Source organism: Corvus cornix, chromosome Z, assembly GCF_000738735.6.
Source record: "Corvus cornix cornix isolate S_Up_H32 chromosome Z, ASM73873v5, whole genome shotgun sequence".
NCBI classification, from domain to species: Eukaryota; Metazoa; Chordata; class Aves; order Passeriformes; family Corvidae; genus Corvus; species Corvus cornix.
This window is the reverse complement of record NC_046357.1, coordinates 42154677-42174740: the sequence shown is the minus strand read 5'-3', so window position 1 is coordinate 42174740 and position 20064 is coordinate 42154677. Positions and strand designations below refer to the sequence as shown.

At 39.8% G+C, this 20064-nt stretch overlaps 2 protein-coding genes across 5 annotated transcripts in view; one reads left to right on the top strand and one right to left on the bottom strand.

Annotated features, from left to right (window-relative positions):
• Positions 1-346: 346 nt before the first annotated feature.
• Positions 347-17875, bottom strand: PLAA (phospholipase A2 activating protein). 2 transcript variants are annotated; one of them, XM_039567560.1, is made up of 14 exons: positions 17672-17875; positions 15166-15350; positions 13704-13804; positions 13500-13620; positions 13006-13173; positions 11854-11989; positions 11185-11354; positions 9532-9689; positions 8232-8451; positions 7081-7149; positions 5456-5527; positions 4522-4623; positions 3751-3915; positions 347-2323 (listed from the first exon to the last, which is right to left on the bottom strand). In XM_039567560.1, exons 1-14 carry the CDS (start codon positions 17818-17820, stop codon positions 1758-1760), a joined length of 2382 nt encoding a protein of 793 aa, XP_039423494.1. In that variant the 5' UTR covers positions 17821-17875; the 3' UTR covers positions 347-1757. The 2 variants fall into 2 exon arrangements, with proteins under 2 accessions (XP_039423494.1, XP_039423493.1); XM_039567559.1 differs by having other exon boundaries at positions 15166-15359; positions 17672-17874.
• Positions 17876-18003: 128 nt separating this feature from the next.
• IFT74 (intraflagellar transport 74) overlaps positions 18004-20064 on the top strand; it is a 37269-nt gene continuing 35208 nt past the window's right edge. For 2 of the 3 annotated variants that reach the window (XM_039567562.1, XM_039567561.1), the window contains exons 1-4: positions 18004-18110; positions 18737-18883; positions 19339-19474; positions 19991-20039. In XM_039567562.1, the coding sequence (XP_039423496.1) occupies positions 18761-18883; positions 19339-19474; positions 19991-20039 (308 nt within the window). In that variant the 5' untranslated portion in view covers positions 18004-18110; positions 18737-18760. Of the gene's footprint in view, positions 18111-18308; positions 18374-18736; positions 18884-19338; positions 19475-19990; positions 20040-20064 lie in introns of those variants that run through there. The other variant, XM_010401359.3, reaches the window with a different exon arrangement.

Genomic DNA, 20064 nt, shown 5'->3' with positions numbered 1-20064 from the left:
TTGTTGGTGATCCCAGCAGCAGATTGTGCAGTACCCTTACATGCATTTGTGTGTTTTTATACAGGCATGCTGACTCTATGAACCACAATGGAGTTTTAAACAGTGCCATTTAAAACAAAACCAGTAGCAAACAATTTCCCACTCCCTGTTCCCTCAAATGATGCTAGATCATGGAAGGGATGGTATCACAGTACCCTGTGGCAGCACGTATCTTTCCTTCCAAACAGTCCTGGCCTGCTTTATCTTGCCTAACACTTGGTGCTGCAGATTTTTTGCTATGCCTCATAATTTCTCCGCAAATTTAAGTGAATTTTGTAATATCTTTTAATATAACATTTCTTGGGAGTTGCCAGAGCATGTTTATTTAATATAAACATTAATTTTTGGCCTGGGAAATTCATAACAATTTTCACGTAAAGAGATAATCTGTAACAGAGCAATCCCACAATAATAAAGCCAAAATATTAAGACAAGTAAAATTTCTTAAAATAGCACAGGTACAAACACAGTTGAAAAGCACAACATTAGAAAGCTGAAGCTTCAAGAACAATTGTATAGTAGGCAACCAAAATTCAACAGACAGGCACATTATTTCACAGACATGTTTCCTAAAGGTAGCTTCTTAGATCCTTTCCCAGGAAGGGATTCATCTATTAAGCACTGTAAATCGTGAATAATTTGTTGGACTGCCTCATATCCAATGGATCAAATCAGAAAACCTGTGACTCAGACCATGATAAGGACTGTGAGGGTATTTATCTGGAAATCCATCAAAAGTGTAACTGTACAAGTGTGCAGCTAAGGATCTGAGAGACTAAGATTGCTGGAAGCAGTGTAATAATTCAGTTCAGGTAGCTGAAGCAAAACAAAATTTAAGAGCTCTTGGTCACAAAATCCTTCACATCTGGCATAGACATCATAGGCAGGTATCATGTGATGTAGAGCTCATGTGCCATAAGTTTGCCCTTTTTTTTTTCCTTTTTTTCATTCTATTAGTCTAATGAAAAATAAACACTGACCCTCTTCAGTTCATCTTAATTCTAAACCAAATTGTAACACTGGGGTGTTCCTGTCCTTAAAAATTAAAAAGTCAGTTAAAGGCTTCTCTAGAAGTCCATGCCATTTTACAAGCTGCAAGATACAAATTCATGAGTGAAGCACATCCATACAGCAGGTAGAGACTCTACCCCTCAAAAAGTCATCTAGTCCTAGGGTTAAAAGAGGTAAGATTCATGAAAGCTAAGTTTCAAAAGGAAGTGGAGAAGGCTGATGAAAAATTTCCTTACCAGGCTATCTGACAAGGGTTAATATTAACAAACATTAACTAATAAGCTTGTGAAATGCACTATAAAGAGATCTCAGGGCCCCTTCTCTGCTGAAAAAACCCACAGTCAAGAACAGACTCATGATGAAACACAGAATGTGATTGGGGTGGGTGTCAGAGTTGACAGTCACTAAATAACAGCCATTTCCTACCTTTCTGTCTGGATGACCTGTAAGTACTGATATGGTTTGACTTCTTGGTGATCTATTTTTATTTGAGCAATGCCAGGACTCCTTGCAAAGTTCCAGTGCACTGATCACTTCAGAAAAGCAGGCCAATGACAAACAGTGAAAAAAGTTTTATTTTCTCTGTATCTTGCAACAAGTCAAGTGTAATTAATCCGTAGTATTTTCCCAAGTATAGTCTGACATAAAATATGAACAAAAGCATCTTTTTTCTGCATACACTGTCTTCCAAGTGCTAAGAAAAATGATTACAACAGACTAAGAACAAACCTACAGCATTCTTTTACTTTAGCTGGTTCCGATACAGAGGCATACTTTTTTATTTGAGAATCAACTCCCAGAGACTTAGCTAATTGCACAGCATTTGTATCATCACTGATTAGCGTCCCAAGAGCCACAAGCAGTCTAAAAATGGCTTCAAGATCTTGAACAACTTCCATAACTGTGCTGATTACTGATAAACATTGAGCTTTGCCCTCAACGTTGTTGACTTTATGTAAACATACAGCATAGTTCAATGTCAACGTGGCCAGCGCAATGTGGATGTTCTTATTATTGCCTGATTTCGTTTCTATTGCTTGTGTCATTATTTCATCCCTCTGTTCCATCATGAGCTTCTGGCCTGCATGGCTGACAAAACAATTGCAAAGAGCTCTAAGTGCCAACAGCTGGTTTGCTTGCTTTCCTTTAGGATTCAGAAATTTAAGGAGAAGGATGATAAATTGCACGTGCTCCTTTTCACTGCAGAAGTTTTCATTCACAGTGGGATGCCTGACAGACAATCTAAGAATGTCTAGAGCTGGAAAGACAATATCTGAGAAACAAAATAAAACAAAATTTTAGTATTAATACCACATTATATATGTAAATTTGTCAGTGAGTTTCTTTCAGACACAGACCTTCTTAGCCCTGCAGCTTTGCAAACAGCCAGTAACAGTTTCAAGCAGAAGCATAAATTGTTTGAAATTCATAAAGACAAATATTGACAAATCCATTCTAGCAATGCTTCAACTATCATAAAAAAAGCCATAATCCTTAATTTAGGATTAACATAGCGCTTTGCAGGAAATCTTAAAATCTTTTCTAAAATCTCTTATTGATAGCACTGAAGGCAAGCACAAGATATGATAACTAATCCAAAACTGTCTTTGAAAGCTGAAAGTTCAGTGACTGAACATCTCTACATAGACAGCATCTCCCTTTGTCCTCATTCCGTAATTTACACTACAGTATATCTACAAAACAGGAAAATAAAATAAAAAGTATGTCCTCCACTGATGAGTTGGAAATCATTGGAAGGAAACGAAAGCTTAGCGTGTCCCTCCTTTCCCAAATTCTGACTATATCTGGCTCCTTGGATCTACTACTGGTATCCAACGCTTACAACAAAATCAAAGCTGAACCTGCCCAACTACTTATTGATGTTTTTCCTGCAGATGTGCAGAATCTTCAGAATTAATGCTTTGTACAATACAAAGAGCCTGGAAGGTATGACACTGGCCATCACCAGCTCCTCATTATGCAAAACACAGTTTGATTATGTGATATTATATAATTAGCACGAATTTTTAATACTAAAATGTTCTTCCTGTCAGTAAATCTTTAACTGTGATTTTAAGAAAGCAGTTCATTTTAACCATGCTTAGATATTTGTATATCCAAACAATTGTTTATTTCCAGAATGTGCCGTAACAACCAAAATAGCTTTTCCAATCCATCAGCGCAGATAATACATTATTAAATGTAATTATATCACCTACACTTGCATTCTTCCAGAATGTCATTTCACTAATGCAGTTTTGATCATGTAGCCTAGCATCAGTAACTTCTTCTCTACCATATTAAATAGGAGCTACTTTTGATTTTTTTCCCCCCTAATTTATCTCCATAATTTCATCTCTCATTTGGTAACATCTTAGGATCCCAAGTTCACACTTCCTTACTCCCTAACAAGTCTCCCACCTTTTTGAGGATGGCCTTGCTAATGAAGTAATCATAACTGATTTTCATATCGAGTTTCTCCTTTATGTTTATTATTGAGCCAATAGTATCTGACAACCAATCACCAAATTTGCCCCTGCAGCTGATCACTGCTGTTAGCACCTTTTAGTCATCTTCTGTTTTCTACTTGGGCTATTAAGTCTTTGGGACAGACTCAGTGTAACATACAGCATGACGAGACTTTTCTTTCATGGTGGAAGTACTGATGACATGACGCATAAAATGATTGCAAGTGTTTACCTTCTGGCCAGTTAACTGCTCTCCATAAAGTCTGAAGTTGCTGTGCTGTAGGTGTTTCAGCAGAGGTGTTGCACATTGCAGACAGTAACTTTTCTAGGATTATCAAGTCATCTTCAGTAAGCCTATGTTCTTCAGCTGCACTGCCGTTAAGTTCCTTTAATTTGCCTGTAATACCAATAGAAGAGGCACACCTTTCTGGAAACAGAACCTCATAAATTGAGATCTCAAATGAAATGCTACAAAAGCACTTTATAAACAAGTAAGAACTATTGCAATTGAGGGGTTTTTGGGAGGTCAGATTTTTAAACACTCTTTCCAATTTGATAATTTTCTAATTTTAAGTTTTTAATTATCACAATGATTGCTACTATTAATTCCCCTTAAACAGTGCAACACGAAGATTGAGAATTTGTAGAAAAATTTCAAAAAATGCCTACATAGAGAGAAAAATCCAGAAGAGAATCATAAGAACATTAGAGCTTTCATAACTGAAATACAATTCCTTTTTGCTCTTTCTATTATTAGGCAGTAGAAACAATGAAGAGACTATATGTTCTTAGTGCGATCCCAATTTTTGTACTTTTACTTAAGTCATGTGATCATGTTTTGCTTATGGCATGTGCTATATTCAAACTTCACTGTGATTTAAAAAACCGAGTATTGGATTACTGAAATGGATCTAGCATTAAGGATAGTTTTTTTTTTAAAGCTCAGTTAGTCAAGTTACTTCAAAAAAATTTAAGAAAACATCCTTGATATTAAAACACTGACCCAGTATCTGCGTAGGATTGGCCTGGTCAAAGGTGACAGCATCCTTCTTTGGAAAATAAATATTTTCAACTTTAGCTGCAGCTGACTGGTAGGCACTCATTCCTACAGAAAGGCAATACAGAGCATTCAACAGTGTACCAAGGTGTCTGACATAGAATGATGTCCTAGAAGTAACTCTCTACTGCTGGATATTGCTCAGAAAAGTATGTTTTGAAAAAAATTGAATGTCTATGCAAATATCTGTCATTCCTTACATTATTTTTACATTCAAGGGTTAAAACTAAAAGCAGTATCTTCACAAATTGTTCTCCCCTCATGTAAAAATTTACAAGTTGACATTATTAAGAGTTATTTCTTATTTATGTGAACTAAATACACAGTCACTTATAGCAATAGCTATTGTAGTTAAGACATGAAAATGGCAAGGGTCTTTTTAGAAAAAAGATTCCTTCTGTCCCTGAAATCTTATGTTTTTATTATTTTCATAATGGAAGTGTTTGTATATGAGAAGATTTGAAGAAATGACCAAGTTATGGCACATGCAATAGTAGCCTGAAATCTCTTTTTTTGAAGAGCAACAAAAAGCTTTTATCATCACCTATAATGATTTCTTAAACTCACAGGTCGTTTAGTGGCTGATATTGTATAATGCCCATTAACTGTATCAGTTTCTCTGATCAACAACTATTAGGAGATCAATAATCCTCTCAAACAGATTATGATCATACATTTTAAAGCTTGTGTGCATGATTCCTGCATGTAAAGGAAGGCTCTGTTATCCCTATTTTATGAATAATTTCAGAGTATAAGCAGCTTCAATCTGCCCATTATTTTTAATAAAGTATGAATTTGCATCAATGCAGAATTCATGTCAGAGAGAAAAAACAAACCAAGAGATCAGGAACGTTTTTCATTGGCAGACATTGTCTCTTACCTGTAAACGGATCAACCCCACCCACTGGAGTTACTGCATTTGATGCTGAACCAGGAACGTAGCGACCAGCACCTAAGAAAGATGTTAAGTTTTGAAACACCACCACCAGTAAAGAGGTAACGTATTAGTTACCTAACTAAATACCGGTTACCCAACCTATTAGGTAACCTGTATTTAGTTACTAGTTTTCAAACATGACTGTTAAAAGGGATTATTCTGCACTAAAGGAACTACAAAGAAGCAGTCAACACTTCATTAAGGATTAAATCTATGCCTGTGCAAGGGTGGTGGTGATGACGGCATTCACAACCTAAATGAGCCACAGCTGGGAGACAATGTGTCATGGTCTCTGGCACCCACAGGTGAAGTGGGCCTCAGCACAGCAGATACCTTATCCATGACAAGCTCCAGCAGGAGGGCACACTGCAAAGCCCAGGCCTTGACTCTCTCTGTGCCTGGGCTATGAGTGGACTCTCCTGTGGGAGGTGAATTCTCTTGCACTGAGGCCTCAGTCTGCAGAGACCAGAGAGTCACAAAAGCCAGGGAGGAGAGACAGGTGGAGACAGAAAGACTGTCAAGATGGGGAAGACTGAAGGCTGTGAATTTTGGTAACAGCACAAATGCTTCTGCTCTACCTGTGATCTGCAACTGCAGAACAGGCAGTGAGTGCACTGGTGAGGACAAACACCCAGCAGGGATGCATAAGAGCCAGCTGAGACTGCACGTCATGTCTGCAAAAAGGATAAAGGCAAGCAGCAGTGATGGGAAGCAGAGTCACTTCCTGCAGGGTAGGGAGGCCTGGTGACTTGGCAGGTGTCTGCTGGGGGCTAGGATTCAGGATGCCACAGAGACACTGCCAAGCCTTGCCTAGCCTTCAGACTGCTACCCTGCTACTCTTCCACATGGCCATCAATGGTTTTGCCAAGGACATCCTGGAGGATATCAAGAGTGATTAGAGAGTTCTGGGAGCAAGGACGAAGGTGGTTTATCTTTGACACTCTGAACAAAGCAAAAATGCTTGAATAGAAATGGACGCATCAAGTAGGTCAGCAACTCACTGCATGGCTTATTTTGCAGACAAGACTTTGGCACTGAGTGATTACAGGACCCTCTCTGAGGACCAAGAGTTACTAATCAGGGATGGGATAAGTCTGCCAACACAGGGCTGGAACTGGGAATGTCTTTGCAAACAAGGTTGCTAAACTAGTGAGGGGGACTCTACAATAGCTATACCAGCGAGGATCAGAATCTAATACAGAGTGGATGGTATCAATAAAGATCATGTAAAATGTAAGTAAAAAATGAAAATAGAAAACTATCTCTATGAATATACATAATCTTGGGTTGTTCTTGCATATGAAGTCTGGCAAAACAAAAGGTTTAGGTCCTTACCATTCTGCTGTAGAGGGCAGAGTGACATGAGCCAGACCCGACAGCAGATGGCTCCCCTCTACTGAACAGTATGCTTTGCCAGTGGCAGAGCCCACCTTACCAGGCTGTTCCACACTACAGCCCCAGAGAACTGCAAGGAACAGCTGTCTGGGGCTAAACATGGCATGCAACAGAACACGACTCAAATGCATTTCTTAAGTGCTAGCCAGACAGATTATGGAATTTTAGGTTACCTGTAAATGGGTCTGCCCCAGGTACTGTACTCGATCCAGATGAAGAGCCCGGAACATAACGTCCAGCACCTAGTCAAAGAGTGAGAAAAGCAATGACTATTAAACACACCTTGATGTACAAGATGATCAAGAGCTACAATACTGAAGTCTGCCTAGGCAGACAATTCTATGAGGTTCAATAAGGCCAAATGCTGGGTCCTGCCCTTGTGTCACAACAACGCCATGCAGAGCTACAGGCTGGGGGCAGCCCGGCAGAAAAGGACCTGGCAGTGCTGATCAACACCTGCCTGACTATGAGTCAGGAATGTGCCCAGGTGGCCAAGAAGGACAATGGTATCTTGGCTTTTATCCCAGCAGGACCAGGGCAGTGATTGTTCCTCTACACTCGGGCCTGGTGAGGCCATACCTCAAATCCTGTGAACAGTTCTGGGGCCCTCACGACAAACAACACATTGAAGTGCTGGAGCAAGTCCAGAGAAGAGCAACAGAACTGGTGAAGGGTCTGGAGCACAGGTGTTATGTGAAGCAGCTGAAGGAACTGGGGGTGGTTAAGTTCCTGAAGGAAGCTGCAGGTGGACCTTACTGCTCTCTGCCACTATCTGAAAGGTATCAAGGTGGGGCTCAGTCTCTTCTCCCAGTAACAAGTGACAGGATGAGAAGAAATAGTCTCAAGCTGCACCAGGAGAGGCTTAGAGTAGATATCAGAAAAAAATTCTATACTGGAAGGGTGCTCAGGCATTGGAATAGGCTGCCCAGGGAAGTGGCTGAATCCTCATCCCTGGAAGCACCCAAAAAACTATGTGGATGTGGCACCTGGCGATATGATTGATGGGCGAACATGGAAGTGGTTGGTTAATGGCTGAACTCAATATTCTTAGAGGTCTTCTCCAACTTTAATGATTCTATAATAGTGAGGTGGATTGAAAACTGACTGAACAACCACGACCAGAGGATGGTGATCAGTGGAACAACATCTGTTGGAAGCCAGCCTCTGGTGGTGTAGCCCAGGGGTCAGGATTGCATCCAGTCCTGTTCCACATCTTCGCTAAGGATGGTGTCAACATCAGTCAGAGTGCATCCCTAGCAAGTGTGCTGAAGACACAAAACTGGCAGGAGTATCTAATGTCATCATTTAAGTTTAAAATACTGACCTGTAAATGGATCTGAAAATTGATTACTTGTACTCAACAGTGTTTGCCCCTTAGTGTTGTCCATAATAAACTTGGCCACCTGATCCAGAAACATAGGATTTAGATCATTCTTTTGCAGGAAGTTGTATGCGGTCAGCCAAGGATCATCAGTGATGTTATACGGCAGTTTGTAGGAAGGCCCATTTTCATTTACATCAATGGTGAAAACATAGTCATATTCCTTTAAGCAGAGTAAAAATAAAAAAATAATTAGAAGTCTTCCAGGACTTTGGACATAAAAATGTATTAAATGCAGTCTAACAGGGGACCAAACCTAAGCCTAAAAACTTTAAAACACTGATACTTACAGAACATATCATTAATGCTATCCTGAGAGACTGCAAGTAAACATTTGCTGGTTTAGGGTAAACACTAAACATTACTTAGCAACAGCCAAAACATCAGTGTGTTATAACACTGTTGTTATACTATATCCAAAACACACAGCACTGTACCAGCTGCTAAGAAAAATATGAACTCTGTCCCAGCTAAAACCATGGCAGACTTAAACCTGTATTTTCCAGAACTCTCTGCTCAAGAAGAGCAGAGTAAAACAATATATCATGATAATGTGTGTACACATGTATTACAAAATAAAGATGCATCAGGTCACTCTCATGGACACCTCTGTCTCCCTACAAAGCTGTAGTGCAGTCAGATGCCTCAAGAAATTTCAGTCTTAAAAGCACACTTCTAATGCTATCAAATGATGATTTCCTAATGTTTCTTCAAAATCTGTGAGAGTGAAAATCAGTATCTCAGAGGTATTTCTTTCTCAGAGGTATGCTCAGAGGACCCTGACAGGCTTTTCTGTGTATATTTCAGTAAAGGAAACATTTTTCAGCTTACCTGTCTTTAGGTCAGCTTACCTGTCTTTAGGTTCAATAGTTACTATAGAGAAGGGGTAGAGAAGGCCTGGTACCTAATATTTTAGGTAAGCCTTGCATTATAAATTACAAAGTTCATTCCTTTGGGAAGGATATTAAAACTAACTTCTCAAGGTATTAACAATAAATACAATAGAACTTGACAATTTCTCTACTAATAGTTTACCGTTCCCCAAAATAATTTGTGTCTCTTGGCTTGCTCATTTTACAAAATGTGCCTCGTAAGCAATAAAGCAAATCATACTTATTTATACTTCTACCTCTGAGATCAAAAATAACAAAAAAGTACAAATACGTATTTTCTAAACTGTATTTTATCTGAACAAAGACTGATTACTTAGGAAATAATGAAACAAATTAAAGTTTGCATATACCTTTCCTTCAAATAAAACTTTTCCAGATGTTTGTTGCGTGGCTCCAGAAGAACCAACAACATCGCCAATCTTTATCCATCTTCCTTCACTAACACTCCATTGATATGCTTCTACTTTCCCATTATCTTTAATAAGCCGTGTCTGTCCATCTCTTGTTCCTGTAGACAGGAGTTCGAACAATTTCAAGGATATGATTTACTTTAGGAGAAAAGAATATTCAAATGGTGCTCAGCATTAAAAATGAAAAAATAGTTCAACAACACTTGAAGTCACAGCACAGGAATTAAGTAGATACGTGTCATGGTTTAACCCCAGATGGCAACTAAGCACCACTCAGACACACTCAGTGCTCCTGTGGCTGGGATGCAGGAAAGAATCAGATGAACAGAAGTGAAAACTTCGGGGATTGAGATACAGTTAAAAAGGTAAATCAAAAACTACATGCACAAGCAAAGCAAAGCAAGGAATTCATACATCACTTCCCACAGGTAAGCAGGTGTTCAGCTGTCTCCAGAGGAGCAGGGCTCCATCAGGCTCAACAGCTCCTTGGAAAGACAAACGCCAACATTCCAAACATCCCCTCCTTCCTTTTCCTTCCCCCTATATATATATATATGCTGAGCATCATGCCATACAGTATAGGATATCCCTTGGGTCAGCTGTGGTCAGCTGTCCCAGCTGTGTCCCCTCCCAGCTCCTTGTGCACCCCCAGCCTCCTCGCTGGTGGGGTGAGTGAGGAGCAGCAAAGGCCTTGGCTCTGTGTAAGCCCTGCTCAGCAGTAACAAAAACATCCCTGTGTCATCAACCCTGTTTCCAGCACAAATTCAAAACAGCCCCAAACTAGCTACTGTGGAGAAAATAGACTCTATCCCAGCAAAAACCAGACACAATACTACATCTCACAACAAGAATAGCAGCAATCTTAATGAGCATTTTACAATTATAGTAACAGTATCTGCCAACAGACTAAGTGGTCAAACCAACACTTAGGTCAAGTACTTCAGAAATTCATCATCTTCCCAGTGAGATGACAATTAAGAAAGGTGATATTCTCCCATAGTCTAACAAGATGCAAAGTTTCATACAGATATAAGATCTATGCCACTTCCTGATCACAGCCAAGGGCTGAAGTTACTGGTTACTTCACCTTGGAAAACAGTATTTGTCTGTTTAAGAATAATGTTTACTACTGCTTCTACTGCATTCTCAAGAACTTCTCAAGTACCTAGAAAGGGTGAATTGAGCCCATCAAGACTATCTTTCAAGTCAAAAGCTAAACCAGAAAATTTGCATCTACTACTTTTATTAGGAAAAAAATTGCAAATTCAGTATTCCTTTAGCAAATTACCTGTTTTGCGTACTCTTGGTACACCTGGCAGAACAGATCAAAAACATCTCAACCACACAGTAGCATCGACTCCACCTTTGTCTAAATTATCTCGTAAGAGAATAAAAAAATCCACAAAACCAAAAAACCTAGAGTCCTGCTTCCAAAAGAATCAGTGAAAGGGTAGTAGAGCAAAATTAAACTGTTTCCTTCAGTAACCTTATTGAAAGGGATTAAAGCCTTAAGTTTGGAAACTATCAGAAGTTTCAATACCTCAAACCAAGATTTGGAGGCACCTCTAACATGACAGAAATACAGTAACTTACCAGGATCCTTAAGGTGTTCTCTCCCAGGAAGGTCATCAGCATTGATATCTCCTAAATCACCAGTTTTAGGATCAATGGATGCTTGGGCAAGCTCATTTTCAAAAGCTTGAATCTCCTCAGCACTTGCTGTACGTTCCAAGGACTCTGTGAACACCCTTATAATTCCATCACTGAATGGAAAGAAAACATTCAAACAGAAGTACTCTTTTAAACATCACAATGACTGCAGAAATTCTAATGGTGACTTCTACATCACATGAAACCACCACTATGTCTAACTACCCCTCCCAACTACTGTTATGAAAGGAATTCATTCTCATACTAAAACCACACAGAGAAGGAATCAAGCAGGTAACCCTGTCTTCAGTATAATTTTAAAATCAAGATACAATATGCCTATCGAAAGGGTTCTTTTTACCGTGCTTGCTAAATTTATTCTCAAGTCTATTCATGCTTTACCACATTTCCAAAGAATTCGCTCTACCTCTGTGAACGACATAAAAAATCACTTTGGATGAAGTGTAGCACATGTTTAAATTTAACACACACACACTTTGATGGCTGTATTTTTAAATTTAAATGAAACTGACATCCAAAGTTATGCTGGCAATTTCTTCAAGGATTGTCAGATTCGGATCTACAAATATATTGTAAGTAAAACTTGGATACCTTGCACCAACTACGATGTCACCATTGTCTAACACACAGCAGCACCATACAGACTGAGCTGGGAGTCTGATTGTTTGAGCACATTCCCCTTGCTTCCAGATTCTAAGAGATCTATCCTCTCCAGTAGTTACAAAATCTGAAAATAAAAAGATAGAAAAAACTTTCGAAGTATTTTTTTTAGCATACTATGATACTAGATGCCATTCTGCAACTGGGTAGCTAAAAATTATAACAGTAAAAGAACCTTTATGCAATTTAGTACTCCTCTCAATTACAAGTAGAGAACAAAAAGAAAGCCACTTTTCACTTGTCTTCTCAAAAAAACCGAAGTGCATGAATTGCAGATTAAGTGAATGAAACTGTGCCCAAGACGAAGAAAATCCCTTCCTCCTTTCAAGGGCTTAAACAATTTTGTAATCATCACTGTTTCATCTTGCACTATACTTGCACACTTTCACATTTGTTTTAAATTGAGTTTGGAAGGTAGGCCTGCTTTTTCAGAAAACACACACAAAGCACTTTCAAAAGTCTACAAACTCCTCAATGAGGAATTTTAAGGCATAGGAGATCTACAACATATGCATCAACTCATATACATGCACTTCACCTGTTGAACAAATGCGCAAGTGTCCCATACACCACACAAAGGTCACTGACGTGGAATGTCTTCTGCAACTGGCTCAACAGTTAGTTCTAAACCTCTAAACTGTAACTCTGAAAACAAATGTAATTAAGCCTCATACATAAAATTCTTAACCTAAGTACATATAATGCACGTTGTGGAAATACCTAAATTTACGTTATTTCAAACTGGCGTGCCACACATTACTATTTTACTACTCTGCAACAGTACTGAAATACAGGTGGCAGCTAAGACAATAGTTTTGCCTACTGCTTCATCTAAGTTTTACTTAAGCCTTCAATTAGCCCTAACCCAGGACCTTTTATCCCACATAATGCCAGAGCAAGTCTGACAGTGGTGCAATCTGGAGTCAATCACAATATCTTCTTTTATCTATTTATTCTGGGTGTAAGAAAAAAATTAAATGCTACCTGAGTTCTTTAGTTGTGGCAGTGCCACAGAACATCAGAATACGCACCCTGACATTTCATTTCGAAGAATGTTGTCTAACAGTCAAAAAGGAATCCTACCTTTACATCGAGGGAAGACAGAGATGCTATATATATAATTTGTATGTCCATAATACACCTGCAGACACTCGCCAGAGATCTGCCATCTTCGAACACTAGCATCATTAGCACAGGAAAGGAACTCTGTTTCACTGAGAATTGCTAAACCTCTCACACAATCTTCATGTCCTTTACAAAAGGAAAAAAAATATTAATGCAGTTCTTGTCTCCTTTAGCAGTAGTATACCCCTTCTATATAGCTCAAATCTAAATCCAGGCAACAAAACTTTGTGGGAGCAGTTAGAAAAAATAAATTAATTGCTCACAGTTCTCTGAAAAAAATCTTGTTTTTTTTAAAGTCATGTGGCTTCTGGGCCACAACTACTTTAGGACTTTAAAAATCCTACCTAAATATTGTTCAGTTTATCCATGCTTTTATAAGATTTTAATGTTTTTTCTCTTTTGACAAGAACAGATCACACCAGTGAAATGGTATCAACTGCAGCAACATTTACCAGTGAATGTTCTTTCACATCTGCCTGCCTTCCACAGTTTTATAGTTTTGTCAGCGGAACCAGTCAACATTAATCCCTGTTCAGGAAGTATCTTCACTGCCCATATTGCAGCTGTGTGACCCTGCAAAAAACCCAACATTGTTAAGACTTGTCAGAATCAAATTCAGAGTACTTATATCATAATTATGTAGAGGAACTTCCTACCTGTAATGTCATCATACACCTGTCATTCAACCAGACTTTTGCTGTTGTATCCCATGATCCACTTAATAATGTGCCAAATTTCCCAGATGAAAGGCTGCAAACTGGAATGAACATTCAAGTCAGAACTGACAAGTACCCAGCACTGCCACAAATCTTATGCCAGCAATTTCAAGAGATTCATTTAAGGGGATTTATTTGGTATTAATAGCATATTTAGTGTTGAGGAGTCTAGAGAAGAATTAAGTGAACTGTAGTTGCATTGCAACCTAGAAAGAAGCTCCTTAAAATTCTCCTAATTTTAGATTAAAAACTTTGAAATGTTTTTGCCATTCATATTTTTAAATTTCCTCTTAAGCCACAGATCTCTTCTCTTGGACTAGAATATAATGACAAACAGATTAGACAACTAGTCAAGACACACAATTAATTCAAAGGTGCAGCTTTTATGAGAAGAAAAGTTTTATCAACAGGTATTAATTTATGTCTTCAAGAAGTTATTTCATACAAAAAATACTTAGCTCACCTTCTTGGAAGGCAAAATACTACCACCAAAAAACTGTGGTGACATTCAAAATTTAGTAAAAAGATAATCTTCAAATGTTCCAGTTACACAGTGTAAAGCTATATATTGAAAGCACCAATTAATATTAAATACCCATCTAAGTAACAAAATGGGCAGAGGAAGTTCATTTAGGAAGCTGACTTTTTCTACTTGTATCATCTTTGACAAAAAAAATTAAGCTTAATACCTGAAGAACTGAAGTAACTGCTTGATAAAAATGCAACTCTTGACAAAAGGGTAATCATTCTGTGAATTGCTGGGACAGAGAAAGTTCAAATACTCATCAGAATAAACTTGTAAGTCCTTGCAATGAATGGTCACTGCATAAATTAAGATTATAAAATCATATGTGCAGAGGCCATAATTAAACACCTTGCTACATTATATTGATGCCTTTTCCTGGTCTTAAAATCAAGAGTCAAACACAGTTAGAAGGGAAAAAGGGGCTTTACCTTTGTATTTATTTTAAGGATCCTTAGGTGCATACATCCAGGTCGAATGCACCTTAATGCATACCACACAAAAGATCTGGTATGTCATTACAGGTCTTACTAATTAATATATCTATCAAAGATTCCCCAGTGAGAGGCTTGAATGAGCCCCCCTCCCCAAGGAACCTTCCCTTGGATGGGCATATTGATCTCTAATGATGAAGCTTCTAAAATGTTTAGTCTCCTAGCTTGACAAACAAGTCCAAGAATGTAGGCTAAAAAAAAACCACTAAGAAATACAGAAGTTGTAAAAAGGTATAAAAGGGGTATAAAAGAAAAGGCAAAAAGTCATCATGGCATCAATATACCAAATAAATCAAAACTGAGTTTTATAAATTCAACTTTATTTCCTTTCTAATGAATCACATTAACGTTTATGTAAAAACTCCAACATACAATTACTACATACCTGTGTTTTTATGACCTTTAAGGATGTAAAGAGGAGCTGGGTTGTCAACTGTGAAAATGCAAATATTATGATCATTGCCACCAGTTGCAATCAGCCCACGAGGATAGAGGTCACTTGGAGGTATGATGCACACACAAGATACAAAATTTGAGTGGCCACTCATACAATGCATCTCAGTAAAACCCCTGTTAAGACTTAAACATATGTGACAATCAGTTCAGAATCATGACAAAAACAGTACTTTATTTGAGTAAATTACAATTCCTGAATTAGTAACTATGCTTGGCTTGTGCTGAATAAATACTATGGACAGCCTAGAAAGAATGAAAAATTTAAGACAAAAATTACATCCCAGAATTCCTCCCCACTACAGAAAACTTAAAGCTTTCCACTTATTTTTCAGTGCAATGATAGGCCTGGAAGAACTTTGTTTTTCCATGCTCACTGGCAAACACTATGCCAAATTTGATCAGAAATAGCTACAGTTTGTCTTTATGGCATCTTTTTCTGTCTGAAAACTCAAATGTATATCCAAGTACATGCTAAAGTAAGAGCACATAAATGAAGTTTACTGCCTGCCAAATGTATTCACTGGCTCTTCATTAGGAGCATTGTAGAGGAACAACAGTTAAACAGATTATAACTGACTCGAGCAGCACCCTTATTTCTTCACCCTGAGCCAACCTCAGTGGTTACAGCACTAACTGGAAAAAGCTACTTATTCCCACAGAATAAACATGCAGGTTGTGGTGACGTGCACTTGTTTTGTTTTCCTGTGTTTGTTCCCCCACCCTCAAAAAACACAACCTATCATATGATATCATACTGTTATCCTTCACACCCTCATGTTTGGCAAGCTTGAAATATGTAAGGAAATCACGATACGCTTTTAAATACTAAAACATCTTCTCCCCTTAAAGTACCTAGAACAAATAAGGCAACATCTCTTCTTGGAAAAGCTGAATCAAAACAGCATACAGCAGTGTGCCTGAAACCCTGACTACTGTAGTCCCTGAGCCTTCAAAACAGAGAAGGAAATCAATAACAACATTATGACTCCAAAGAAGTTACTCATGTCTTCTTGCTCATAGAGTTCTCAAAAAATATGGGTTAGAATTAAAATTCCTTTCGTGATGCAAATTTCTGTGCAATTTAACAAGTTCTTTCCCTTGTGATGAGAGACTTAATAAGACCCACTTAATGAGATTAGTTTTTCTTCATTTCAATTACAGAGCTACAGAGATCAATACACATGTAAGCACTCAGCAAATCTACCAATTATTTCTATTTCACGTGAAGGCAACGGAAAGAATATTCATGCCCAGCAACTTCAGAACACAGTTCACAATATGAAACTATAGTCACAGGAGGAGATACATCCTGTGGCTTCCAGCAATACCAGCATCTCCACCACTGCTTAGCAGTACTGCTTCTGGTCAGGGCAATATGCTGAAAAATTCACTTTGTGAATTCAACTAGACAAATTCAGTACGAGACAACCCTGTGCAACATGAATATCAGAAAAATTAATGCTGGGCTGTTTTTTTCCTTTTTTAATGTCTTTATGTGTTTAATTTTTTGTAGTTTTTTGTTCACATTCCATTTTACATTTAAAGAAGCTTGTTTAGCAAGGTTAAGAAAGGATGGGTTTTTTTAAACATTCAAAGCACACTGCCTTACTGTCAAAATCACGGTACTGTTACCTAGCAGGATTACTTTGGCACTGAATAGCATGAGGTGGAAACAACATCATTAGTACCACCTAGAAAAAAGGATGCCCAGAACTACTGACCTTGTTAGCATCTCCAAAACACACTACAACATCAGTGTACAGCTAACTGCGTAAAAACATACAACCTTCCCAAAAGCAGGCATGCAGGACTTGGGCCTGCTCAGCATGGAAAGGAGAAGGTTGCACGGAGACCTCACAGCAACCTTCCAGTATCTAAAGCAGCCTACAGGGAAGCTGGAAGGGGACTGTTCCTCATAGACTGTAGTCACAGGACAAGAACTAATGGGCACAAATTGAAAGAGGGAAAACTTAGGTTAGACTTTAGCAAGAAATTCTTCACTGTGAGGGTGATGAGGCACTGGAACAGGTTCCCCAGAGAAATTGTGGATACCCCATCCTCGGAAGTGCTCAAGACCAGGATGGATAGGGCTCTGAGCAAACTGTTCTGGTGAAAGTTGTCCCTACCCACGGCTGAGGGACTGGGACTAGATGATCTTGAAGGTACCTTCTAAACCCTTAACACGATTCTAGGCAAGTGACAATGCCAATCACGAACGCCTCCTGCGAACAGGCTCTCACCGCTCGCCACCTCCTCCGGCCCCGCCGATTCTGCCGTCAGCCACCGAGAAAGACTCGGCTGCTGAGACGAACTCGGCGGGGCATGGGCAGGGCACAGGCGGAGCCCCTGCGGCGGCATCTCCGCGCTCTCCTTCCTGCGGAGCGCCGACCGGAGCGCTCGGCCCGGCCCGCCCAGCGCCGCGGCCCAGCACTCACCCGTCAGGGGCCCAGAGCCGCGCGGTTCTGTCCCGCGAGACGGACACGAAGCCACCCTCAGGAAAGAGGCCACGAGTGAGGCCCCGCACGTCCTGCCCGTGCCCCAGCAGGGAGCAGCGCAGCCGGAACGTGCTGCCCTCACCCGCCATGGCAGCAGCGCCGACCTGACACAGCACGGGCCCCACCGCCACCGGAAGCCGCGCCGGAAGTGCCGTCACAGGGCGCGCCGCCGGGCCAACGCGAGACTTCTTATCCCGGCAGGCACCGCGCTCCGCAGGTTGTCGTGTTCCGGCTCTTCTCTCGCGAAGCCCTCTGGGAGTCGTAGTCTTCGGTAGCGGGAACAGTCTGCAGCGAGATTTGTGGCCATCGCGATATCCCTGCGGGTGGTTGCCGCGATACGGCGGCGCTGCCTGGCGGCTGATGGCGGTCGAGGGCCGTGGTGAGGGGACGGGGCTCGCTGGGCGGTCGGGGAACTGCCTCTCCTCTCCTGTCCTCTCCTCTCCTGTCCTCTCCTCTCCTGTCCTCTCCTGTCCTCTCCTCTCCTCTCCTCTCCTCTCCTCTCCTCTCCTCTCCTCTCCTCTCCTCTCCTCTCCTCTCCTCTCCTCTCCTCTCCTCTCCGGCTGGGACGGGCTCCTTGCGGGGGTGGCGAAAGCTGCCGGGGTTTGTCAGAGATAGCGCAGTTTGGGATCGTTGTAGTGACGGGTGAGGGCTTACGTACCGTTTGTAGATAACCGAAATGAGTATTTGCAGCAGTTGCTCGCTTCCAGTTTGTTTCATTAAAGATTTGCATTCAGATACTGAAATAATAAGTGCCACAAGAATAAGCTGAGGGCTCACTAAGCAGTGAAGAGAGACTGCTGCCCCAGCTTACTCCTGGACGATACGTGGTCCTTCCTGAGCCCTGCCGCTGTCTTGTACCATCCAGTAAGGAAGTGCTTTGCGGATAACAAAAAAACAAAACCAACTCCCCTCAACTTATTTTAGTGAGAGTTATTTTTTAAAGAGTCGGTTTCTCATAGTTCAAGGACCTTGTGCAAATCAAAGGATGATTTCTCTTCTTGCCAGAGAGAAGTTAAAAAGCAAACGAATATGGCCAGCAGTAACAGACCTCCCACAGCTCGTTCTTCTTCAAGAGCAGGAGTAGGGCTGACCTCTTCATCAAGGCCTGCCTCTTCATCAAGGACTCCGTCAGCAGGCAGAATAGGAACAGCGGTATGTTAGAAAATGTCATTGATTATCACTGATTTTGATATATTTAGATTTTTGTCCTTTTTTTTTTTTGCTAATCTTTTCTTGTTTTTTTAGTACCATGAGTGAGGAGAAGTTCTTTTTTAGGAAGAATTTAATATTTCAATTTTATATAAAGTTTTGCTAACCTTGTTTGGAGGGGGTCAGGGAGGTGCAGCATCCAGAGTTCACCTGGGAGACCTGAATAGCATTAACGTTGCAGATAGATGTAACAATGAACAGTTGCTCAAAGGTAATCCCTTGCTTTCTACAACAGACATTCGACTGAAGCTTTGCTTCCCTGAAGAGATGTAAATGCTGAAAGATTCCTACAGAAAGAGTATAGAGACTAACTGAAGTTTTTAATTGCTTTGGCAATTGCTTCAGGATAATAAAGTAGTAACTCAGATTTGGTAGATTTTTTTTTTTTTTTTTAATAGATGCCTCCTAGTACAGCAAGACCTGGTTCTCGTGGTGGTTCTTTGACTCCTGGAGGAGTCTTATCATCTCAGGTTAAAGTTGCAGACCGTCCAGTGACTCAGCAGGGATTAAGTGGAATAAAAACTGCAATGAAAGGTATTTTGTACTGAAAATAGCCATCAAGCTGTCTGCAAACATTTTGAAAGAATATTTAGGTTGTTATAGGAAAGCTTTTCATCACTGTATAAATTTCAGAGTGAAGAGCTGTGATTAAAAAGAGCAGCAAAAAGAGAGAGAAAATTAAAGCATTCCTCTTATTGTCATTGCTCTTGACAACCAAAGAAGATAAACATTTTTCTGTAACTGAGCTGTCTTTAAAAATAATTCAAAAGAATAGAACAAGATTATTGTGTCTTCTTCCATCACTGCAGAATACTTGAAACACTCTATTATGTAGTAACTATTCATATATTTGTATTAGTAATGTTTCTCTTCGCAGCAGTCTAAAAATATCTTCCTTTTTTTTTAATGAGATAATATCTATTTAAGAACACTAGATTATATTAGTTGTAATTTTTTTGACTGTAAATTTTGCAGATTGTTTTCCTAATTTACAGTTCATCTAACTTAGGGGTTTTTTTAACAGAATATCATATTGTTCTCTTTTATCAGGTCCTCAGAGACAGATAATGGATAAAACATACTACCTTGGTGTGCTGAGGTATGTCTTAACAACACGTCTGTTC

Excerpts from the sequence above, each read along its gene's own strand:
- PLAA (XM_039567559.1), bottom strand. The coding sequence starts at position 17,820 with ATGGCGGGTGAGGGCAGCACGTTCCGGCTGCGCTGCTCCCTGCTGGGG. Across the intron at positions 13,174-13,499 it reads ATGTGAAAGAACATTCACTG|GACATGAAGATTGTGTGAGA; the intron begins GTAAATGTTGCT and ends CCTTTTGTAAAG. Across the intron at positions 4,624-5,455 it reads TGGGGTTGATCCGTTTACAG|GAATGAGTGCCTACCAGTCA; the intron begins GTAAGAGACAAT and ends GCCTTTCTGTAG.